This window comes from Aquarana catesbeiana, linkage group LG01 (genome assembly GCF_042186555.1).
Source record: "Aquarana catesbeiana isolate 2022-GZ linkage group LG01, ASM4218655v1, whole genome shotgun sequence".
NCBI classification, from domain to species: domain Eukaryota; kingdom Metazoa; phylum Chordata; class Amphibia; order Anura; family Ranidae; genus Aquarana; species Aquarana catesbeiana.
Window position 1 is genome coordinate 717,852,075 of NC_133324.1, and position 25,518 is coordinate 717,877,592.

Genomic DNA, 25,518 nt, shown 5'->3' on the forward strand with positions numbered 1-25,518 from the left:
CTGGGTGCTCCAGTTTCCCCCCACACTCCAAAGACATGCTGGTAGGTTAATTGGCTTCTGTCCAAAATTGGCCCTAATATATGAATGTGAGTTGGGGATCTTAGATTGTAAGGTCCTTGAGGGTAGGCACTGTACAATGTATATGTAAAGCGCTGCGTAAATTGACGGCGCTATATAAGTACCTGAAATAAAGAGAGAGAGGAAGAAGAGAGAGAGGAAGAAGAGAGAGAGGAAGAAGAGAGAGAGGAAGAAGAGAGAGAGGAAGAAGAGAGAGAGGAAGAAGAGAGAGAGGAAGAAGAGAGAGAGGAAGAAGAGAGAGAGGAAGAAGAGAGAGAGGAAGAAGAGAGAGAGGAGAGCCCCTTGTCTCCTCACTACACCTGATTCCAGACCTGCCTTCATTTCCATCCACCTGGAGTCCAGCTTTAGGTGTTTGTGTCCCCCTTCCCCCAGCACGAAGTGACCATGTAGCTGCCAGCCAGGACTATTTATAAGGTAAAGGTGCCGAGCACAGCACAATCCAATCCTATAACCTTCCACCTACTTCCCATCACTCCTATTACCCCCGGCCAGGGAAACCCTGCTCCGGACTGCCGCATTTTCCAAGTCACAGGAAGGGGGGTGGCGCCTGCGGTAAATAAAAATACAACCCAACTTCCGCGTTTATTTTACACATATTTACATTTATGTTGTATTTTCTTGCATTCATTTTTTTACAAACCGAAAACCAATCCTTTACTTTTTTTGGCGTAAAGAGATAATAGGGGTTTTAGTGACTTAGCAGCACCCCCTCCGCCCCAGTGGAACGTGCCGGGCGGTGACGTGGCCGGTCCTGTGACGTCACCGTGTTGAGATGAATGCGGGGCGTGGCTCGGTGACTAAGTAGCCGGTATCTGAGTAGCAGAGCGTCATAGCGGCAGTACGGGGTAGACAGTGATATAGAGAGTGTACAGGTGGGAAGTCAGTCGGCCAGCGGTGTCTGCTATTAGTGTGAGCTGAGGCCGGGAATGTATCAGAGTGCGGCAGGTAGGCTGTGCTCGGCGCTCAGAGACGTGCCCGCGCTCTGCGCCTCCTCTCTGCGGCAACAGCCACACCACTCCCCGGTCAGGACCAGGACGCTCTCCCCGAACGTACTCGGCTCCCTGGGCAGCTTCGGGTGCTGCCACAGTCTGGCCGGCTGGATAGGGGACGGAGCGGCTAAAGCGGTTCCCAACACGAGCACGGCGGTAACCACGACAGTACCGGCAGGAGGAGCAACGGGGATTCCGGCCAGGACGGTGCCAAGAGCGGGTGAGTGTGTGCGGGGCTCTGGTCACGTGTAATGTGTGTTCTGTGAAGGGTTAATGGCTCTGGCCACGTGTAGTGTGTGTTCTGTGAAGGGTTAATGGCTCTGGTCATGTGGACAGGTGAGTCTCGCTGGGGAATGCGGATTGTCCGCTCTCTCTGCATCCTTGGTTCTGGTCACGTGGACAGGTGAGTATATGATGGAGGATGTTGGGAATCAATGGACCCTTGCCTCCCTGTGTGTCCTCCTTGGCACATGATCAGGGTTGTGTAGATGGAGAAGGTGGCCTGTGATTGGACCCTTGGCTCCTTCTGCAGTCCCAGTGGTTCTGGGCACATGGTCGGGTGTGTAGGTGGCCTGTGAGTGGATCCTTGGTTCCCTCTGCAGTCTCTGTGGCTCTAGGCACATGATAAGGTGTGTGTAGATAGATGTCAGCCTGTGATTGGACCCTTGGTTGTCTCTGTGGTTCTTGGCACATGATCAGGTATGTGTAGATGGAGAAGGTGGCCTGTGATTGGACCCTTGGTTCCCCCTGCATTCTTTGTGGCTCTGGGCACATGATCAGGTGAGTGTATGATGGAGAACGTGGGCAGTCAATGGACTGTTAGCTGGCTGCTTTGGTCGTAGAATGTTGTGGACAGCGGGGAGGGGGGCTGAATGGCACATTGGCTTCCAGTAGACCGTTCTGTCCAGATGACTGGTTGCGGGCTGCTTCTTGCGTCTGTACGTCTTTCCATGAAGATGGTGAGCAGCGTGTATTGTGTTATGTAACCGGCAGTTGATGTGGGGGAGGGGGTGGTGATTCATGAAGCTGATGTGATCACTGCAGTACAACACCCTAGAGTAGGGGGGCTGTCAGGTCGGAAGTCTCCTTCTGTACATTATGAGCACACAATGTGTCTGTTTTCCTTCTCAAGGCCTATTGTAGCTTGCCTGACCAATTAGTACATCCTGTACTGTTCTGGATGCTAATTGTGGCTTTGTTCAATTAATTTCTCCTACTGAAATCAGTGACATCAGTACACCAAGTAAACATTTCCCTGTTAGAATACAATGATCACTGATGCTGGCAGTGAGTGTACAAAAAAAACCTGACAAGCTGGTTGTACTGAAGTCGATCGCTAAACATCAGTACAGCCTACTTGCCCTGAGACCGATCAAAATTCATCTGTTTCCTGTTGAACCTGATCAGTCTATGGCTGGCATTATTAAAGGGTTAAAGCGGATTCATCACCCCCGTACCTCCCGTTTTGCCACCTGGATTTGTCTCTAGCCTTGCTGTAATCACTAATTGTGATGTCTGAGGGATGCAGTGCAGTTAAATTGTATGTTGATGGGGCACTGTGGGCAAAATAGCATTATCACAGCTGGTTTTCTTCCTCTTCCTCTTCCTTCCTCCGTTGAGGCAAACCAGGTGACAGTGGTGCTCACAATGGTCAGCTTTGTTCATATAGTTAACATCCATCTCTATCCCAAAAGGAAAAACATGTTATAACTGCTTAAAGCAGAGTTCCACCCAAAAGTTGCACTTCTGCTCATTGTACATTTTGTCAGCTTTCGGGAGGGAGGACAGCATACCTGTCTTTCACAGGTATGCTTCTCCACTTCCGGGAGCCTCAGCTGCAGATATTGATGTCATGGCTGGGGCTCCCTCCTCCTCCCCCCTGGAGCACATTGGTTTGCACAAAAGTTATAGCATCTACTATATATATATATATATATATATATATATATATATATATATATATATATATATATATATATATATATATATATATATATATATAATTTTATTATACACACACAATTTTTATTTGCAATGGCAGCGATCAGCAACTTGTAGCAGGACTGCGTTGTTGCGGCAAACAAACCAGACACCTAACTGACACTAAAGATGATCAGTGCTAAAAAAAAAAAAGCACTGTCACTGTACTAATGACACTGGCAGGGAAGGGGTTAATTAGGGGCGATCAAAGGGATAAATGTGTTCCTTGTGAGTGCATGCTAACTGTGGGGGATGTGCTTTTTCTGTGGAAGAGATCCCTGTTCCTGCTTAGCAGGATGACCGGATTACAGCCTTCCCTTGTTACAGAACAGCTATCTGCCATGTTTACATAGGCAGATCGCCGTTCTGCTGGTCTCCTGAATGATCAGTGGGGTCCACCGGACCCACTGGCTCCCGCTGTATCCAGTCACAGCGGAAACAGTTTGCATGCTTGCCCCAGACCTGGAAGTCCAGAATTGCGTACAAGTTCGTGATTCTGCCCATAGTGGCTGCACTAAATGTATGTGGGGCGGTTGGCATCTGGTTACTTCTTTTTATTGCGCACACACTTTAACATACCCAGTTTTGTTTTTTTGTTTGTTTTTTTTTTTTTTTGGTAAAAAAATAAGCTTTTATGCTGAGTAAATAGATACCTAACATGTCAGGCTTTAAAATTGTGTATGCCCCTAAAAATCTCCATAGGTGACTCTTTAAACGCCATTACTGGTTACCAGTTTTAGAGTTGCACAGAAGGCTCTTGCTCTGACCTTTTGTAATGATGCCTCACATGTGGTGTGATCACCGTTTACTTATACATGCAGGACTACATATTGTTTGTGAGCACAGAGGTATGTTGGTGCTTTTATTTATTTTTTTTAATACTGTACTTTTTTTTTTATTTTTCTTACTGTCAAGGAATGAACAACTTCTGTCGCCTGCAGAACTGATTGAGCGGCTGTTTGTCTTTTGTAGCAACCCCCTAAAAGGCAAGTGTCTGAAATGATGGCCCTGTCCTGCAAGAAACCTTTTTCTTGTTCTGCATGGGGACAAGGTGGTTTTTCTTGCCTAATAAAGTTTTGCAATTCACTTTAATTAGGGCTTTGTTCTTCTGTCCTTTCACCCAGCTCCAGTTCCCCAAAACTAAACTAAGTTTAACTCTGAATGTGGTGTGGGCTATAAGTATCTCCCTGCTTCTTACAAGAAGAATGGTTTCCTTTTACTAGTCCTGTATAGACCCCATAAATGGTGCAACAGTTTCTTACACTACCATCACCAGGGGGCTCATGAAGACCATCATCCAAGTTTATGGTCTCAAGGATTGAACCTTTCCTGTCAAGTTACACTCTACTAGATCCGTGAGTGCTTCTAGAGCCTTTTGGCATCAAGAACCTGTTTCTTAGATTTTCAAGCTTTGCCACCCAGTCATTGGTTTACATATTCTGGGATCTATCAGGAAGTCCTTCAAGTATTTAGGCTGCTGGCAGTCCCTGCATGACTTGAGTACAAAAAAGAAAATCAATTTTTTAACAGAAGAGAACAAATAAGAAGGTAAAGTGTTACTAAACCCACAACAGTAAAATCAATCTGTATATGCAGTAAAGCATGCTGTTATACTCTGTGGAACCTAAGGTGCTGTTTGAGCCTGTCTTCTCTGATCCTCCCTTTCTTCCACTGTACCCAATCCATCTCCTGAGAAGACATAGCCTTTGGAGTCAACTATCCAGAGGGTCAGGGGTCAGCCTCATAGAACAGTCAGAGGAGAATGCAAACTCCTCCTACAAGCTTAAACCAGACACTGATGGTCACAGGACAGCAATTTATATTTATTAAAATAATTGCATTTCCATGTACTATGGGAGACCAGATATAGTGACTGCATTGTCTTGGGTTTAGTAACACTAATTGTTTGGATTACACACCCTTTAATTTTTTTTTTTTTTTTTAATCCAGATTTGTTTTGTGCCCCTACACCCACCCACAAGCTGAAAAAAATGTGGTGTCTCAAGGATAGCCAGACTGACTCTTGGCACACAAGTTCGGTTAGAACTGATCTGCACTGTCTACAAGACAGGAATTGAACTTTTTCTGTCATTCTATTTTGCCTTTTGGATAATTCCAATAATGCTTTGCATTGATGGCTCAGAAAGGAATCCAGTCCTTCAGCTGTTAAACCTGACTTTAGAAATATTGGCGTCTCAATTGCTGACCTCCTTGTATGCTAACTGCCTGTTGTGCTGACTCAGTGACTTCAGTACTCATTCACTGACCCTAAACAAGTATTCAGATAAGGAAAGTCAAAAGTCCTTGTTTGCATGTTTATTTTGAGTGATTGAAAGTATTGTACCCACTGGGAGCGATGTATAAACATTTTTGCCAGGAGTTGGGCTTTAACACTTTTTTTTGATTTTAGCTTCTGATCTCTTTGGGACTACACTACTCTTTGTATAGTCACGAACACTAATTTTAGGCCCGTTGAGTCTAAATTTACAGAACACTTTGCCTCAAGGAGCATGGATTTTTTTTTTACTTAATATTTTACTGGTTTTGATCTGTTTCTGTGTTTTCATCCTGGGTCACCTCAAGATGCACATTAGGGCTTCTTAAAGTGGTTGTAAGCTCTGTTACACCACTTGTACCTTCAGGTAAGCCTATAAAAAGGCTTTACCTGTAGGTACTGTATCTCCTAAACATGAACTGTTTAGGAGATATTCATTATATGCGCTGCTGCCAACGTCATCAGTGCATGCGCACGGAAGAAACAGAGCCCGCTGGTGCTGTTTATTCAGTACCTGTGTTGTGACAGAGTCCGCAAACCCGGAAGTAACTCCGGTGAAAGATGTCGGCCATGGGAGCGTAGTGCGGGTGGCACTGCAGGGCTTCGTTCTAAAGCAAGTATTTCATAATGAGCTTGTATGCAATGCATACTAGCTCATTATGCCTTTGTCTTGCAGTGGTGTTTTTTTTTTTTTTTTATTAAACTTTATTACTAACACAAGGAATGAACAACTTCTGCCCCCCCAAAGGGGTTCACAACCTCTTAAACCCCCTTCCTAACTAGACCAGCTTTTCTGCTCTCACACTTTGAATGACAATTGCTCAGTCATGCAATGCAACACTGCACATATATGAAATGATTTTTTTTTTCACGCAAATAGCTTTCTTTTGGTGGTATTTGATCACCACTTTTTTTTTATTTATTTATTTTTTTTTTTTTTTGCGATATAAATGAAAGACTGAAAATTTAATTTTGTAAAAAAAAAAAAATGCTTTTTTCTTCATAAATTTTGGCCAAAATTCATACTTCTGCATACCTTTGGTAAAAAGAACCCAAATCGGTGTAAATTATTTGGTCTTTGAGCGTTGGCGTCTACAAGCTATGGTGAACTGCCAATCGTTGAAAATTGATCACACCTGATGTACTGACAGCCTATCTAATTTCTTGAGACCCTACCAAGCCAAGACAGTACAAATACCCCCCAAATGACCCCTTTTTTTTTTTTTTTTTTTTTTTTTTTTTTTTTTTTTTTTTTTTTTTTAGTTGACAGTCCAAGGTATTTAGTAAGAGGCATGGTGAGTTTTCTTTTTAACCGGCTCCTGTACTTTTACGTCGGCAGAATGGCACGGCTGCGCAAAGTAATGTACCCGTACGTTACTTTGAATTTGCCGCCGTGCGCCTGTCACGATCTCCGTGAGTCGGGTCGCGGGTCCCGTGGACTCTATCGCCGCGGGCATACCCACGACCGCCTCACGGAGAGGACGAACGGGGAGATGCCGTTGTGAACAGCATCTCCCCGTTCTGCCTAGTGACAAGTGTCACTCGATCTCTGCTCCCTGTCATCGGAGCAGAGATCAGTGATGTCACACACCAGCACATCCCCTCCTGACAGTTGGAAATCAGTCCCCTAGGACATACTTAAACCCTCCCCCCGTGGTTAACCCCTTCACTGCCAGTGTCATTTATACAGGAATCCATGCATTTTTATAGCACTGATTGCTGTATAAATGAAAATGGTACCAAAAATGTGAAAAAAAAAGTCCGCCATAACGTCACAATAAAAATCGCTGATCGCCGCCATTACTAGTAAAAAAAAAAAAAAAAATTAATAAAAATGCTATAAAACTATCCCCTATTTTGTAATCGCTATAACTTTTGTGCAAACAAATCAATAAACGCTTATTGCGATATTTTTGGAAAAAAATGTAGAAGAATATGTATCGGCCTAAACTGAGGGAAAAAAAATGTTTTGTTTTTTTTTGGGGGGGGGGGGGGGGGGGATTATTATAGCAAAATGTAAAAAATGCTTTTTTTTTTTTTTTTTTTTTTTTTTTTTTTTTTTTTCAAAATTGTCGCACTTATTTTGTTTATGGCGCAAAAAATAAAAATCGCAGAGATGATCAAATACCACCAAAAGAAATCTCTATTTGTGGGAAAAAAGGACGTCCAATTTTGTTTCGGAGCCACATCGCACGACCGCGCAATTGTCAATTGAAGCGATGCAGTGCCGAATCGCAAAAAACGCTCTGGTCAGGAAGGGGGTAAATCCTTCTGGGGCTGAAGTGGTTAAATCCCCCCCCCCCCCCCCCCCCCAGATTCTGTGGGTGGGTCTGTTGTCTGGAGCTTGGTGGGTGGAGTTGTGATGTCAGTAGACTCCCCGCCCACCTCTACACTCCCCTTGTCAATATGCATTTTCTTCTGTGTATTTCTTACACAGAACTTCTGCTATGATCTCTAACATCCAGTGAAAAGACAGGAAAGTAACCACATGACTTCAGCATGCCAAATCGTGGTGAGGTGTGGAACAGCCAATCCTTGCAGAGCTGCTGAAGAAAGGAGTGAGGGTGGGAAAATAATGCCTGTCTTTTTAGCTAGTGCACGAGATATGTAAATCACCTGTCACTCACAGCAAGGGGGAGGATTTGACAGTTTTTTTTTTCTCAGTTTGTCAAGTTTTTATCTCGCTGAACAATAAGAGGATTGCTCAGAGCTGGATTAACTCTTTGTGGAAAGTCTGGGCTCAAATGCTTAGAAATCTTATACTCTACATTATGACATAAAAAAAAAATAATTTCGGGTTTACATCCACTTTAACAGGTTATTTCTCACAGCATATGCATACCACAAATTGCACCCCAAAACACATTCTGCTACTCCTGAGTATGGCGATACCACATGTGTGAGACTTTTACACAGCCTGGCCACATACAGAGGCTCAACATGCAGGGAGCACCCTCAGGTGTTCTAGGGGCATGCACTTCAAATCTACTTGAGTACATATGCCACTTTTTTGTGTGGCATGGATGAGCACTCCAGATCCAGCCCACAGCACTGCTGCACCGCCCACCCCCCCCCCCCCCTCACCTCACACACTGCACCGATTGACGAGAGGGGAGGAGCTGAACCAGACAACCTCTGGTTTGTTTACAAGTGATCGGCTTTATCCTGTGGTAAATAAAGGACCGCTGTCATTGCCCCTTTACCCCGATCCGTGACTCTATGGGTCTGGGAGACCCGGCTGTCACGGAGACTCCAAGGGGTGTGATTCTGGGAAGACATCATAGTATGCCCTCCCAGAGTTGTCTGACTGCGCTGTAGCCGTCATTCGGTTATGGCCCGGTCGGCAATTGGTTAAGTCTAAAAACCTTATATTTTTCTAACGCAAACAAACTCAGCAAGGTCCTTTGTTTTCATAGGCAGAGAGCCAAACTAAAATGTTCCATGGTTACAAGTTTTCCACTTTGTTTCTTTGTGTGTGGGTTGTTTGGGGGGGGTTCTCTTCCCTTCTCCTCCATAGAATCTTTTTATTTTGAACTCTTAAACTAGGCTATTATGTAGCTCCTATGTAAAAAGCTTTGATATTCCCACTCCAACTTCTGGGAAGGCTGTCCACCTGGTTTAGGAGTGTCTATAGAAATGTTTGACCATTCTACCAAAAGCGCATGTGTGAGGTCACACTGGGCGAGAAGGCCTGGCTCACAGCCTCTGCTCTAATTCATCCCAAAGGTGTTCTGTCGAGTTGATGTCAGGACTCTGTGCAGGCCAGTTAAGTTTCTCCACCCCAATTTGAACCCTATGTACTAAGACGCCATTAAAGTTCATGTGTAAAGACAAGCGTCCCGATACTTTTGGTAATCTTGTGTATATGTTGTGGTTTACCAGGGTTATGGCTGAAACCATCAGCCATAACTCCAGTATCTTTTTTTTTTTTTTTTCCTTTTTTTTTTTTCCTTTTCAGCTGGGGGCTCGCTTTCTTATAAAAGCGTTCCGAACGGCTTATTAGCCACTAGATTGCTTTGCAAAGTGGCGGGAGGGGACACCACCTCCCATCACTTGCCAGTGTTTCTCGGGTTTAGTTTCCACTGGCCTGGCTGGTCATAGGCAATGCAACTAGATCATCTATGGCTTTTAAAGGTAGAGGTAAAGGAGAGATTTGGAGTCTTTTTGGTCCCAGATCTCTCCATAAGGAGGACTTGTCGTCGTATTTCTATTACAAGGAACAGTAAAAAAAATTGTAAAGTGCCCCCATCCCTCCATGCTTGTGTGCAGAAGCAAACGGATACGAAAGTTGCGCACACATATGTAAATGGTGTTTCTCCAAGCGTCTTCCAGGACAGCCCATGAGATCTTGGGCTCCTCCTACCAGGACAGGAAACACGTCACCCCCACCAGATAAAAGGGCGGTCCTCCAGGCCCATGTCAGTTATTTGTGTTTCCTCCGGACGGGGGGTAACATGTTCCTGGAACCTGCTCCCATAGGCCTTATAAGCAGGGGCTTTGTGTGGCTATTTTCTGGGGCATATCTCTTACCTCTTCCTCTACCAGAAGCAGCATAACGCTGGGGAGGTTGGCTGTGCTGCTGTTCCCTGTTCTCAGTGCCTGGAGAGGGCCAGGACCGGTGTGAGGTCGGACCCCCTAATGCAGTGCATTGCACTATAGCTCAGCTGAGCATCAGTTGTCCTTCCCTGCCAACAGCGTGGCTGATCTGAGCAGGGAATGGAGGAAGCTGCAGCGCTCGAGGGGGCGGAGCTATTGCGCTCCAAGCTGGCCCACAGGAAGTGCCTGGAGAGGGTTACTTCCGGGGCATATGACGTCATCATCGGGCGCCGGAGACGAGGTTCCAGTCTCCATAAACGGCGCGAACAGAGAACGCTGGCTGCTGGTGTTTCTTGGTGTAAAGCAGCCAGGCTGTGGACGACCAAGAGGGGCAGAATGGATCCTCCTGTAGTACCTGCACAGGCAGTGGATGCGGTTCCCAACACCAGCACCTCACAGGTAAGCCTGGGGTGTTCTGTCACCACCTTGCTATCCCTGTGAGTGTTCCCTCCCCCTCCCCTCCTGTAGTAGTGGGTGTAAGGACACATTTCCTCCCTCCTGCATATGGTGTTATGGAGTGATTGGGTGGCTTTAATTACATTGTGGGTCATTTATTTTGTCTTGCAGACCAAGACTCAGTACAAGGCTCAAGCGCAGCCACTTAAAAGGAAATGTGCGGTTTGCGCAAACAAATTGAGCTTCTCATGGAGCAAAGCAGTTTGTCGCACCTGTATAGAAGGCCTAGTAAAAGATGACATGGTTGCCTCTTGCCAGAAGATGCTTACTTCTGTTATGGATGAGCTTGCGTCCACCTTCAGTTCTTTTAGAACGCTTATTGACAAGCTCCAGACTCCAGCAGAGGGTCCGTCTTCACTGAAGGCGTCAGTCAGCACTCTGCAGCAGGCAGAGAGTGAGGACTCTGAGGCTGAGGTCAGATCTACCCGTTCTTCTCTGGAAGAATCTGGGTCAGATACAGAGCCCAGGGATAGAGAATCCACTCGAGGCTCAAGATTTAAGTTATCTGTTGAGGATGTAGATGACTTATTAAAGGCTATCTATACTACCCTTGAATTAAAAGAGGAAGATGTTCAGTTATCCAAACATGATCTTATGTATAAAGGATTGCATAAGAGAAAATCGAGAGTTTTTCCAGTTCATAGTTCTTTGGTTGATACTATTAAACTGGAATGGGATAATCCTGAGAGAAAACCATTCTTCTCTAGTAACCTAAAAAGGAGGTTTCCTTTTGATGAGGACACTGCGCAGCTGTGGAATAAGAATCCCAAGTTAGACGCACCTCTTTCAAAGGTTTAAAAAAACTCGGACCTAGCGTTCGATGATATGGGCACGCTTAAGGATCTGATGGACAAGGGGGGGGGGGGATATCCTTCTCCACAGAGCCTGGGACTCAGCGGTTGGAAACCTGAAACCAGCTCTGGCTTCCACTTGTGTGGCCAGAAATCTGGAGGTTTGGTTGACTCAGATTCAGTCACATCCGTCAGCAGGTACCTCCAGAGAACAAATTTTAAAGTCTTTTCCTCTCCTATTTCAGGCAGTGGGTTTTTTGGCAGATTCTTCCGCTGAGTCGGTAAGAATGTCGGCCAGGACTTCGGCTCTAGTGAACTCGGCCAGAAGAAGCCTTTGGCTTAAGACCTGGTCAGGGGACTCGGCCTCCAAGTTGCGCCTTTGTGGCCTTCCTTTAACTGGCGATCATTTATTTGGCCCAGGTCTACAGGAGGCCCTGGAACGCACGGCTGATAAGAAAAAGGCGTTTCCAGAAAAAAAGAGTTCCGAAAGCCAGAAAATTTTTTTCGTGGCCAAAGCAGGCAACAGAGTCCTAGAGAAAAGGACAGCAGGCCGAAAAAGCATTGGACTGGGCACAAAGGCAGAGGCAAAGGGGAGTGCTGTTTAACCCTCCTCAACAGCCCACCAAGCCACAGTGGCTTGTGTTATTTTACAGCGCACAAATACAAGAATGACCTATTCTGCAGGGCTAGTTAAAAACACCTGAACATATTCAAAAAATACGGGGGTTTGGTCACACTATATGGTCATATAGTGCTAAGCCCACTTACTGCGACAAAGTACCCCGAATTAGTGGGGATAATTTGGAGTACTTTGTCGCAGTAAGTGGGCTTAGCACCCACTAATTTGGGGTACTTTGTCGCAGTAAGTGGGCTTAGCACTATATGACTATATAGTGTGACCAAACCCCTGTATTTTTTGAATATGTTCAGGTGTTTTTAACTAGCCCTGCAGGAAATGTCATTCTTGTATGTGTGCGCTGTAAAATATTTTGTACTGTTTGTAGGTCTTATAGCAGCACCATCTTGAATTTAAACACATTGTATGGTGTGCCCCTAGTGACCAACGGGTACAGGCTGGAGTTTGTTCACCAACCACCAGAACGTTTGTTGGTCACATTTCCTCCACATGATCGGGAGAAAGTGAGGGCTCTGGGTCTCCAGATCGGAGACTTATTAGATCAAAAAGTCCTGATTCCTGTTCCTCAGTCGGAGCAGGGCAAGGGATTCTATTCCCATGTATTTATGGTCAGAAAGCCGGCAGGAAAGTTTCGACTTATCCTGAATCTCCGGACCTTACACAAGTCCATCAGATACAAGCATTTCCGTATGGAGACGGTTTTTACAATCAAAAACCTACTATACCCAAACTGTTTTATGGCCACGTTGGACTTAAGGGATGCCTGTCTTCACATCCCTATCCATCCAGCCTTCCAAAAGTTTTTGAGATTGGCAGTGAAGATGGGTATGGGGACCTGACATTTTCAATTTCAAGCCCTCCTTTCGGTCTTTCCTCAGCCCCACACATCTTTACGAAGGTGTTGGGGGAAGCGCTGGCTCCACTAAGGTTAAAGGCGATAACTGTTATCCCTTACTTGGATGACCTCCTGATAGTGGCAAAATCATACCAAAGGCTGTTGGAGGTTCTCCAGGCTTACAGTCCCTAGGCTGGCTGATAAACAAAGAAAAATCTTCCTTGATTCCGGCCCAGAAAGTAACTTATCTGGGTTACGATTTTTGCTCAGTGAACCAAAGAGTTTTTCTTCCTCAGGAGAAGATTACCAAGGTGTTCCAGACTATGTCAGCATTGCAGACCAACCAGTCGGTCTCTCTGAGACAGGTGTCAAGGGCAGTGAGTCTTATGACCTCATGTTTTCCTGCAGTACCATGGGCAAGACTCCGGCAATGTCCATTACAAATGTTCCTATTAAACTGGGACGGGGATGTAAGGTCCCTGGAGTCAAGGATCCAGCTTCCCGCCAGGATAAAAAAGCCCGTTAGGTGCTGGCCAGTTCACCACCACAGGGTCTCCCATGGTCATTTCCCATATCCAGAAGAATTACCACGGATGCGAGTTCCTGGGGATGGGGGGCCCACCTCAGCAATACAGTAGCACAGGGAGAGTGGTCCTCAGGAGGCAAGGGCCTCATCCAATCAAAGAGAGCTGCTTGCAGTCCAGAGAGCCCTGCAGTCTTTTCAGATGGAGATCAAGGGTCACAACCTCCGAATTCTGTCAGACAATATCGCGACAGTCGCGTGCATCAACAAGCAGGGAGGCACGAGAAGCCGGATGCTTCAGTCCATTGCCCAGGAGATCCTTTCTTGGGCACAGGGGAATCTAGCTTCAATTTCGGCAGTACACCTGAAGGGAACAAACAATTGCCTGGCAGATTATCTCAGTCGTCACAGGATAGACTGAGACAACTGGTCCCTTCATCCCGAAGTCTTTGCAGACCTCACCAGGGGATGGGGTTATCCCATGGCAGATTTGTTCGTAAACCGGAACAACTGCAAGATGGAGATATTCTTTTGCATGAACCCGGCGGACCAAGCCTTGGGGATAGATGCTCTGGCAAACCCGTTGCCTCCAGGCCTATGTTATGCCTTCCCGCCAATCAGACTGATCCCAGAAGTCCTCCGGAAGTTTCTGCTACAGGAGACGGATCTCATTCTAATCGCCCCATTTTGGCCCAAGAGGCCATGATTTTCCCTGCTACAGTCTCTGGTTTCAGAGCCTCTGCGGAGTCTTCCGAAAAGAGAAGACTTATTATTGCAGGGTCCAGTATCACACCCTCAGGTGGCTTCCTTAAACTTGACGGCCAGGTATCTGAAGAAAAGATACTGAGCGCCCAGGGGTTCTCTGACAAGGTAGTCAAGACTCTCGTTAATTGTAGGAAGCTGGTTACTAGAGCCATATATTCCAAAGTTTGGAAAAGGTTTAACTCATGGTTATCTGAAAATGAAAGATTAACTCATGATATTCCATTTTGGAATTATTTCCAAGAGGGTGTTGGCAAAGGTCTTTCAGTTAGTACCTTAAAGGTACAGGTGGCAGCTATTAGTGTGTTTCTCCAGTTTTCTCTCCTGGAAAATATCACTATAGCCAGATTTTTCAAATCTATCTCTAGGGCCAGACCAGTAGTGGTGAGAAGTTGTCCAACTTGGGATCTGTCCCTAGTACTTCAAACTCCTGGTAGAATTCCCGTTTGAGCCTCTGGGAAGTATTTCAGTTAAGTTACTTACAAAGACTGTTTCTTATAGCTGTTACCTCAGCTCGTAGGGTAAGGGAGCCCTTCCTCATGCTTTTTGAGGATCGAGTTATTTTACGAACCGATCCAGGGTTTTTGCCCAAGGTGGCCAGGACATTGTACTGCCAACCTTTTGTAGTTCGCCACAGGGTGACTTAGAAAGAAAATTTAGTTTTTTTAGACGTAAGAAGAATTCTTAGTCTATCTTGAGATCACCAAGACCTTTAGGAAAACTGATGCCTTATTTGTCCTCTTTTCTGGAATTCACAAGGGGAATAGTGCATCTAAAGCCACATTGGCTAGATGGATAAAGCAAGCCATCTCTGAAGCTTACAAAATTAGGGAGGTTCCTACACCTTTTTGTTACTGCGCACTCAACTAGAGCCTTGTCTACGTCTTGGGCTGGGAGGGCTGGTGCCTCACCGGAACAAATCTGCAGGGCTGCCACGTGGTCCAGTTACTCGACCTTCATTAAACATTATCGCTTGGATCTCCTATCAGCTCAGGAGCAGTCGTTTGGTCGTAAGGTCCTTCAGGCAGTTGTCCCTCCCTAGACTGGTAAGTTTCTGGCTCATCGTCTCATGGGCTGTCCTGGAAGACGCTTGGAGAAAAGCTGAGTTGGACTTACCGGTAACTCCTTTTCTGAGAGTCCTCCAGGACAGCCAGATTCCCACCCGGTTTGTCTGAAGTTATGTGTATTATGCATATGTTTTGCAGGGTCCTACGGTTCTTGAGAAGACTGACATGGGCCTGGAGGACTGCCCTTTTATCTGGTGGGGGTAACGTGTTTCCTGTCCTGGTAGGAGGAGCCCAAGGACTCATGGGCTGTCCTGGAAGACTCTCAGAAAAGGAGTTACCGGTAAGTCTAACTCAGCTTTTTTTTTTTTTTTTTTTTTTTTTCTCTTCACATGGTTGGATAGGTTAGTGTTAGATCGTTTTGTAGATGCAGGGTTTTTAGTTTTGGGGTAGACTTCTACTTTTAAAGTGTTTCTCAAACAAAATTGTGTTTTGAGACAGCGCTGCGCAAATACCGTGTGACATAAATTGCAATTATCACCATTTTATTCCCTAGGGCAGTGATGGCGAACCTTGGCACCCCAGATGTTTTGGAACTACATTTCCCATGATGCTCATGCACTCTGCAATGTAGTGGAGCACTGGGGTGCCAAGGTTCGCCATCACTGCCCTAGGGTCTCCCAAAAAAAAAAAATTGGTTATATGTAAATTTTTTTTTTTCCTAGCAAAAAATACTGATTTAATCTTGTAAACAAAGTGGCAGAAAAGGCCTGGACTAGAAGTGGTTAATAGACGCCCTGGAAGAGGTGTTTTCCCAGTGTACTTTTCATTCTCTTCCACTAGATGTTGCTGCGTGCCTTTTCTATGGATTCCCTGTTCATGTGACTATGAAGTTTAAATTTCATGATGTCTGTGGTTGGGACTAGCAGCGTCCCCTCAGCTGGTAAACTGACAGCTTTTCTCTGGTGCGTATGTCAGCTTTCACTTTATACTGTCTGGGTTTTCAATGACATGCTTGAAGCAGAGATGACCAGTAGTTTCAGGGGATGGATTGTCAAGTGTTACTTATTCCTGCCTTCATGACAGTTTTCAGCATAAATGTCAGTCAAGTGGGTAATGATTTGTATTCTTGTGACAACATGCAAGCCACACTAGTGGAGAAGCACAGAAAAAAATATCTGCCTTTAGCATGCCAGCCAAGGTTAAACAGTAGATTTCGAGGAGGGACCTAGACTCTTGGCTCTGGAAACTCAAACGAGTCATCTTGTGTAACGGTCTTTCTGCGGGATGTAAGCAGGGCACAGTGTTGTGACAGCTCTTCCTGTGTAGTGATTTTGGCATAGACTAAACTCCTGTTTGTCAAGGTTTTGTTGCATTATACTTGTACTTGGATCCACTTGCAAATGTGGCGTTAGACCGCGGTATAGAATCAGCTGGAGCTTTTTGAAGGTTAAAGGCAATTTGGCATATCTGTATGACAATATTTGGAAAGGTCAAGGTATCCATTTTACTACTTGAAATGGTATTTTGTAGATTTTATGGTTCAGTTGGTGTAATTCATAAAATAGTTTTGATTTGACTCAAGACCACTGTGAATTGTGGAGGGGTCTGCTTGTGCACAGTCTAGTATGGATTTCTGCATGTATCCCTGCTCACTAGAAATAGACTTGAGGGAGGGGAGTACTGCTCAGGAATCTGGTCAGTGTTGTCACTTGGGAAAGGCCAAATGTGGAATGTAGTAAACCAGCAAGCCAGGGAAGGCCTTCATCTGTCCAGCTTATCACTGGTTTGTTTAAAATCTCCAAACCATCTCATGAGCAAGGAATGTGGCACCAGGAGGGCACCTTAAGGACCCATTGCAATGGACTACAACACGTGCACAGAATCCTAATGTTCTAAATAAGCGGTGTTCACATCTCTGTGCTGTTTCAGAACTAAAAAATATGAATGGTCGATTGACATTTCTACAGCACTGAGATTATACAATTCTATGGCAACACATGAAAAAGCATTTTTGTTCTGTGATTTGTTGCCATCCCACCCAAACTGACTGGTAAATGCTCTGTGTAAAATCATTGCAGAAAACATTTTAATGCATGTGTGGAGCCATGTGATAACTTGTTACAATGTGCAATAAAAATCACAAATAAAACAGTTGAATCGTAGATGCATAGATATGATCGGGCAACGGGCCCTGAGGGCATGTGCACACACTTAGTGAGCGGTGTTCAGATATGTTATTGGACATGAATGCAAAAGTATTGAATGCTATGGGCCCATTCACACTGCTGTGGTTTTATCCATAGTACTATTTAGCTGCATAAACTAGAAAATCTGCATTGTGTGATCAGATTTTGACTGTATTTTAGGATGTACATGTGTGTGTTTGGTATTGTTTACATGCCTACAATGTAAATTGATGCTATGCACTATTGCTGCCTAGTGCATTTAGGGTCAACATGTAAACCTTAACAATATGTAGGCAGCAGTGTGCAAGCACAAAATAACATATCCTAGGTCATTCTGCACTGCCTCATGAATGACTTGTCTGGGGGAGATGTAAAATTTGTAAATGGCTGAACCACAGGTGCACAATGTACACCTCAACTTCTATGGACATGCGCAGGGTGTATTATGTATGAGTACCAATGCAGTACAAACAACCTTTTTGCACAGGATCTTGCTTACCAGCAAGATCATGTGGAAATCCATACAGTTGTGTGCATATCTGGATTCACTAGCTATTAAACAGTCATTTAGCCTGGATAAGTTTTTCTGTATTTAATGTAATTCATTTCTATGATTTCCTGCTCCATCTAGTGACCAACATGCAGTTTTTTTTTTATTTTATTTTTTTTTCTCCATTGTGGAATTTCAGAAAGCTATACTGCATTTTAGTCACTAGATGAAGCTGATGGTCATAGAAATTTAGTTTATTACAGAATATACAGGGATTCATCCAGCCTGTACAAATGGGGGGGTGTGTGCTCGCTACGGTGTCTATGTGCAGTAACACTTGTCTTGCAGCTTTTTTCCCACCCATGTTTATGCCTGATAAATATTCTGAATGCACATAAGCACTGTCTTTTGTAATGCTGCACTAAAGCATAGAGATATGAATGAACCGATTTGACTATGCTTTTTCTGCGCTTTCACTGCTGTAGACTTTGTACTGTTGATAATGATAGGTGACTAAAGCCTGGAACTTTGTGAGAAGCAGGCTCTGTATATTTCTGATATGATGGTAAAAATCTGAGTTCTGTGCACAAAAATTGCATGCATTCAATGACTTTGCACTACTTTTTTTGTGATTTAATTGACTTCTGTTTAAATGAAATCGGAGGTCAAAATTGGGTCTATTTTTTTTTTTTTTTTTTTTCGGGTGCCTTTCAGGCCGATATCGGGTGCAGATATTTTGTAGATTTAAACTTCTTTTTTTTTTTTCCTTTTTCTTTTCACTGTTTGTTTTGCTGTCACAAATGTTAACATCTCTTGTGACAGTAATAGGCAGCACAGGTACTCTTTATGGAGGGATCTGGGATCTAGAAGACCCCAAACCCCTCCTCTGCACTTGAAAGTATTCAAAGCTTCAAGATCGGGTTTTCTGAATAAATTGTGGGGTTTTTTTTTTTTTTTTTTTTTTTAAATGGGTGCCTTTTTAAGATGCAAGTAATCCGGAAGTGATGTCATGACATTGCTTCCGGGTTACTAGAGCCGAGACCTAAACAAAGCTGATCCGCTTTGTTCGGGTCTTCGACCAGCCGGTGGACATGCTGGGTGGTCACTCGGGCCTCCTGAAGGGAAATCCCACTGAAGTAGGGTGATTTCAAAGCTGCACCGATGTGAACCAGGGATGCTTCCAAGGGAGGGCAAAATGGGTATCAGTAATTTTGTATTGGCGAGTACTTGAGGAAAAAAATATCGGTACTCGGCCGTGGAAAAAAAAAAAAGTATTTGTGCATCCCTAGTGGACTTCGCATGAGCCTAGCCCTTTAATTTATCTTTGTGGTGGTCATATGTTCTCTGTTGGGATCATTCACACTCCATGCAGAGTCCACTGTGGAAACCCCCCCCCCCCCCCCCCCCCTTTTTTTATTCACAAAATGCATATAATTAAGGTACCTTAAGCATACATATGTCTTAGTCACATGCCATAAAGAGATGTGCCAGTAAAGTAAGATGTCTTTTTTTTTAATTTTAGTCTAACATCTCTGGACATAGAAAGCATGAAGACTGCAGCCAGCAGCTGTATGTACAGCCTCAGCCAGACAGACACCCTTGACTGTCACTGGCTTATGGTCTAATGCATTTAACTTTTATCCTGAGGTTTAGACAGACTTAGTGGCAAGGTGATATAAACCCTCATGCACTGGCTGGAGCAGCACAGAGGACCGTTGTATACTTTGTGACTTGAAGTGCTGTTTAGGTGTACAGAGCTATTCAGGAAAGATGGATGTAAAAATTGCAGTTCCATTGTCAAACAGGAAGACCAGATACCATGTTTTATTCACTCAAGGTAGGATGTATTAATCTTCAGTGCTCTATTTTGATTAGGAGGGGGGGGCGCAGAGAGAATTGTTCCCAATGCATTGTTGGCTTTGTTTACCTTGCTTACTATTCCTAGCATTCTGTGTGGGTGGCTTTTTTTTTTTTTTTTTTTTTTTTTTTTTTTTTATCGGTACAGATGTTTAAAAAAAAAATTGCCCATATTCTCTAAACTAATTCTGCAGCAGTTATTTTAAATCTCAATTTTACTATTATATGGTAAACATTAGCAGTCATTAGGATTGGCTAATATAAACTAGTATGCACCAGGTGACTCAGACATATATATTAGAACAATATGTAATGTCTGATGCCTACAAGCTAGACTTAGAATAAATGCTTAGAATGAAGGCCTTTGCAGTATATAAACATAAATTTCAGTTTCTTTTGAGAAAAATATATTTTCCATCCCCTGTGTATGATAGGTATATAGATCTAGATATCATTATTTATTTTCCTATAGACTTTATAAATTGAGGGAAACCCTCTTCTAAGTCTTACAGTGACACCTCAAAATATTGTACTTCTTTTTTTTTTTTTCTTTCTCCCCTCACTTTAGGTCCTGGTGATGGTGGTCATCAGAACAAACTGAGGGTGAATCTCTCTACTGGAACATTATACAGCAATTAAACCTTAGTGTGGTTCTTGCTCAGCTAAGATGCTTGCGCAGTGGACTTTGTGTTCCTGGATGTGTGCACACACTTCACACTGCTGAGCCCCCCTGCTGCCTCTCACCTTGTGACTTCTCTGAGCACTACACTTATCAGAGGGATCACTGGGGAGAAAGGAGGACTGAAAATGCTGGCTGCAGCAGAATCGGATCATCTTCTCAGAGATCCTAAATCTGTCTAGGCACAATATTAACTGAAAGTCAGTATTGATTTGTTAGGGTTCAGTTAACACTACTTTTGCTGTAAATTGTAACCTGTCTAGGATGCAGACTTGTAAAACAACCTGTTAGATCAACTTATAGCATATCTTAATCTCTCCACAGTGAGAAACGCTCAGATTTGGGTGTCACCAAAACAGGTATCCTCATTTGAAGAATTCCCCCTCTATTTTTCCATTGTTGACTCAAAATTGGGGATTTTCTGTCTTTGTTCCAGTAACTGGTCACCGAGACAAATAGACTGAATCTTCCCAGCAGGGATGCAGACAGCAGTAAATGCCTGAAAGGGGTTGTAACCCTTCAAAACGCCAAATAAAATAAATTTGGCTCTACCATGACTTTGAGGCCCATCTCCAGCCACGTTTTTCCCAGAGTAGAGAAGAATAGAAGTTTGTTAGCTTTCTATTTGTCTGATCCCATTGGCGGATCTTCCTCACTTTTGTCTTTTTTCTTGTAGAAAAATGGGAGGGGTACAATTGGTTCTCCTTCTACAAATGTGATTTTATTTTCAGTCATGTGAAGTGGTATTGGGAGATGCAGCTGCAGAATGTTTTCTAAAAGTCCCAGAGATCAGCTCTGCTCTAGCTCCTGGGTTTATTTAGTGATGATGCTTTCGTCCATTCAGTAAGCTAACTTGGGACTTCCTTTTTTTTTTTTTTTTTTTCTTTTTTTATCTTTTGTAGTCTGCTGAAGGTGTTTTGGGATAAGCCAGGACCTAGGAGGGTACAGAGTGGGAAGCAAATGTACTGCAACAACTGAAATCTTTTATTTATTACATAATGTCTGTCTCCATCGCTCTGTTCACTGTATTAAAATCTGAGTGTTCTGCCTTCATGATTCAATTCAGTGGCGTTCCCTTCAGAAATGTGTGTGGTTTGTGTTAATTTTCTCCATAATGATAGTAGTTTAACTGCAATCTTAATCTACTATGCAAGTGAAGCTCCAGTTGGTTGGCATTTGAGAGCTGACTTTTTTTTTTTTCTTCCAGTTTGTTCCATGGGAAACGGTACAAGTCGCCTGTACAGTGCTCTTGCCAAGACTCTCAGCAGCACTGCAGCCATCCCCCAGCATCAAGACTATCTGGAACAGTCAGAGCATGACCAGCTGGATCCGCTGGACCCCAAGGATCTTCTGGAGGAATGCCAAGTTGCCCTGCAGGGAAGGCCTCCCCGGCTTCATAGAGCATTTTTTCCACACAGAGATGATTTTAGCACCCCCCATGCATTTAGGGTGATGCAGTGGAATATCCTTGCTCAAGGTAAGAACGTAATAATGCCCAAAGTAGAGCAGCAGGGACCAAGTCTTCCATATTACGCGTGATGTTACAAAGAATGGGTGTATGTGGGTTGTGGGAGATTATTCAAGCTTGGTCTGCTCCTCTTTACTGCTGAGCACAGCCTAAGTAAGGTCCAGAGTCTCCTTACTGCAGCTGCAATTGCAGCGAAAGGTGGTTCTACAAAGTATATACTCAGGGTGGCTGAATATAAATGCATACCATACTTTTCACATATTTAATTGTAAAAACCTTTGCATCATTTTCTTTCCACTTCACAATTGTGTGCCACTTTGTATCACATAAAATCCCAATAAATACACTTACGTTTTTGGTTGTAACATGACAAAATGTGTGGAAAATTTCAAGGGGATAGAATACTTTTTCATGACACTGTAGATACAGGTTAAACGGTAGTGAACTGCTGCAATTAAAAAAAACGAAACTTTCCCCTGCAAAATACTATAATGTGCAAGTATGCATCGCATACTTGCACATTATGAAATACCATAAAATGAAGCCTTCCAGCTGTATGCTGACAGGGCTTCCATCTTTCCCCGGTCTTCCTTCCGGGTTCACATGCTCTGGCTGTGTGAGTGGCCGGAGCCGCAATGTTACTTGATCACGGCATGGTGCTCTGAAGGTCAGACATGATATGCCAGACCTTCAGAGCGCATGCACCAGTGACATCACTGGCTGCATCCAGGGTGAATATTTCCTAAACAGTGCACATTTAGGAGATACTCATTTTACCTGCAGGTAAGCCTCACAAAGCGGACTTTGCTACCAATTTTAAGTGTTTGGAACTCTCCTCAAAAGTGTGCTAAATAGTTTCTACTTTTTCTTAATATACTGGAATGACCGCACTGTTGTGAACTATGCCATTGGAAACCATATAACCTACTATCTATGCGTGGTTTTGGTTTTTAATGCAGAAAACTCGCTGGACTGTCTGTGGTGTGAATTGGCCCTCTGTCCTAGTCACAATGGTCCCTGGGACATGCAGCTGATCTCCAGAAATGACAATAAAACTATGTCCAGAATTCGCAACCTTTCCTACTCTGTCCCAAAAAAAAGTTTTGGCTTTATAGGGTTTCTATGCCTGTAAATCACAATATTTGGTTAATTTGAGTACTGGGTATTTGTATAGAATGTTTTGTGGATTATAAGGCATGTGATGCTTAATATACATTAGAGTGTAAAATCTGGTGCAGCTCTACATAGAAACCAATCGGCCTCCCGGGATTTTTTGTCAAAGCTTAATTGAAAAGGTTGAAGTTAGAAGCTGATTGCCTACCATGCACAGATGCACCAGATTTTACATCCTTCAGTTTTAGTAAATCAACCCCACCATGTTCTTGCCTAGGTGAAGCATAACCTTGTTTTGCCTGGTGAAAATGAGTCCCGTATTAAGCTGTTTGTTTTTTGTTTTGGCAGCCCTCGGAGAAGGCAAGGATAACTTTATCAACTGTCCCAAGGAAGCGCTGAAGTGGGAGGAGAGGAAGTATTTGATCCTAGAGGAGATCTTAATTTATCGTCCTGATGTCCTGTGCCTGCAGGAAGTGGATCACTACTTTGACACTTTCCAGCCAATACTCAGTAGGTTAGGCTACCAATGCACTTTTCTAGCAAAGCCGTGGTCTCCCTGCCTTGATGTTGAGCACAACAATGGACCTGATGGCTGTGCCTTGTTCTTTCTACAAGACCGATTTCAGCTTATCAGCAGTGCCAAATTCAGGCTGTCTGCAAGGACCCTGAAAACCAACCAGGTGGCCATTGCCGAAATCCTTCAGTGCAAAGAGTCTGGCAGGTTGGTGTGCGTTGCTGTTACCCACCTAAAGGCCCGTACAGGGTGGGAGAGGTTCAGGCTTGCACAGGGCTCAGATCTCTTGCGCAATCTGGAATTGCTCACACAAGGGGCCAAAATTCCCCTGGTTGTATGTGGGGACTTTAATGCAGAACCAACAGAGGAGGTATACAAGCGGTTTGCGTCTTCAAGCCTGAACCTTAACAGTGCCTACAAGGTGCTCAGTGAAGATGGAGAGACTGAGCCTCCTTACACCACCTGGAAAATCCGGCCTACTGGAGAGACTTGCAACACCCTAGATTATATTTGGTATTCCCAGGATGCTTTGGAAGTGAATTCTGCCTTGAGTTTGCTTACAGAGGAGCAAATTGGGCCAAACAGGCTCCCATCTTTTACGTACCCATCGGATCATCTTTCGCTGATCTGCGACTTAAGTTTTAATATGGACCCAGACAGGCTGTTATAGTTGTCAGTGACTCTGTGAACTGTAGCTGGCGTAAAGTGATGTGAGTTCAAGAACTCTGTAATGCAAGTAGCACACTATATGTGCATGGGACTTTCCTGAACCTTTTTTTTTTTTTTTCTTCAGTCAATGAAGCTGTTTTGCCAAAACCTTTGTTGGACTTTGCACACTACCCATTTAAAGGGAAGCAAATGCTGTAGTTTAGTTTGTACACCTTTTCACATGATCACGGGTTGCCTGAAAATAACGTGTGGGGTGTTTTTTTGTTTTTACATTTAGAAACCCTTTTGCTTTTTTTCATGGTTTGTGCAGGGAACATCTACATACTCGTGCAAAGCTGTTTATTGGGAGAAGCTTTCTTGCAGAGCCATCTCTGAAATTACATAAAGTAGTGAATGAGTAATAGATTTTCACTAAGAAAGAAGGGGTTAAAGCTTCATCATTGTGTAGCACTACTGAGCAAGAAGCGCAGCATGCATAATACACAACATAAAATATTTATAAAATTAAAAAAATACACTTGCATACAATATAAATGATATTTTATTATGCTGATAAATCTATACAGCTAAGAATCTTCTAAAAGACTCAACTGTTTGCATACCTGTGCTTCAAGTAAGGCAAAAATAACCATGTTTGTGTCTGTATATTCTATTTATTTCTCACTGCGGGTGTAGCATTTTCAAAACAAAATGCCTTTGTAAAGAGGTGCATATCTAGTTTACCATGTTCTAGTTGTTTAGTCAATTGTTTAAATGTCCCTTTCTGAAAGTATTTATTTTTCTACATTAAACAAATAACTAGTAATTTTTAAGAGGGACCTAGTATTAGCTGCCTCCTCCCTTTTTTTTTTTTTTTTTTTTTTTTTTTTTTTTGTGCACTATCAAAAGATGTCAGTTGAAAAACAGGGCCAGGCCCCAGATCTAATGCATTTCCTATGGTGTACATTCAGGATGAATATTTTTATGTCCTGAGGTTTCCTTATTTACAAAAAAACCAACAGATGCTTAATGTAGATATTTTTGTTGTTAATTAACACTGATTTTATCAATAGGCCTAACTGTAATTTATTGTTAGTTTTATAGAATTTCAGAACGCTTAAATGTTTATTTCAATGGAATGTAAAATTCCAGATCACGGTCTGTGTATTTATTATGAGTGATCGTGTTATGAAATAATGACCCTCTTGTTGCAGTATTGTATTAGACGATATTTGATACAGACCAAAGTACTATATCATTTCTTAATGTGCAATTAAAATCCACTTTAAATTTTTTGGTGTGTGTATGTTGGCTCGTTCAAATTGATAATTAAAGGTGTTTCATTTTCTAGATTTTATATTCATAAACGTTTATTTTATATAGTGCCTTTTTTAAAGGTAGTGTCTCAAACCGCTTTAGAAAAAAAAAAACACAAATACACAATTTGTGCCAAGAGCCTATTAAGTGAAAGCTTAGCTAATGAAAGGTTCTCATTTGTTCATTGGACACAGTGCTTCCTTAATCTTGACCATTGGGTTATCTTGCCTCCACAGGAGTAGGACTAGGCAGAACAAAAACACCTGGCTACACCCATGGGCTGTCCTCAGTCATTATATAACTCCCCTCCCTGCTCT

At 43.4% G+C, this 25,518-nt stretch overlaps 1 protein-coding gene across 5 annotated transcripts; it reads left to right on the forward strand.

Moving 5' to 3' along the window:
- Positions 1-824: 824 nt before the first annotated feature.
- NOCT (nocturnin) lies at positions 825-25,178 on the forward strand. Of its 5 annotated transcripts, none has more exons than XM_073603865.1 (3): positions 825-1,287; positions 21,349-21,618; positions 23,071-25,178. In XM_073603865.1, exons 1-3 carry the CDS (start codon positions 1,005-1,007, stop codon positions 23,904-23,906), a joined length of 1,389 nt encoding a protein of 462 aa, XP_073459966.1. In that variant the 5' UTR covers positions 825-1,004; the 3' UTR covers positions 23,907-25,178. The 5 variants fall into 5 exon arrangements, with proteins under 5 accessions (XP_073459966.1, XP_073459971.1, XP_073459979.1 ...); XM_073603870.1 differs by lacking the exon at positions 825-1,287 and adding an exon at positions 1,444-1,847; XM_073603878.1 differs by lacking the exon at positions 825-1,287 and adding an exon at positions 1,859-2,026.
- The last annotated feature ends 340 nt before the right edge of the window (positions 25,179-25,518 follow it).

Bases quoted from the DNA above. Each gene is read 5' to 3' on its own strand.
- NOCT (XM_073603865.1), top strand. From the start codon at position 1,005: ATGTATCAGAGTGCGGCAGGTAGGCTGTGCTCGGCGCTCAGAGACGTG. The intron at 1,288-21,348 runs GTGAGTGTGTGC...TTTTTCTTCCAG, and splicing joins CAGGACGGTGCCAAGAGCGG to TTTGTTCCATGGGAAACGGT. The intron at 21,619-23,070 runs GTAAGAACGTAA...TTGTTTTGGCAG, and splicing joins GTGGAATATCCTTGCTCAAG to CCCTCGGAGAAGGCAAGGAT.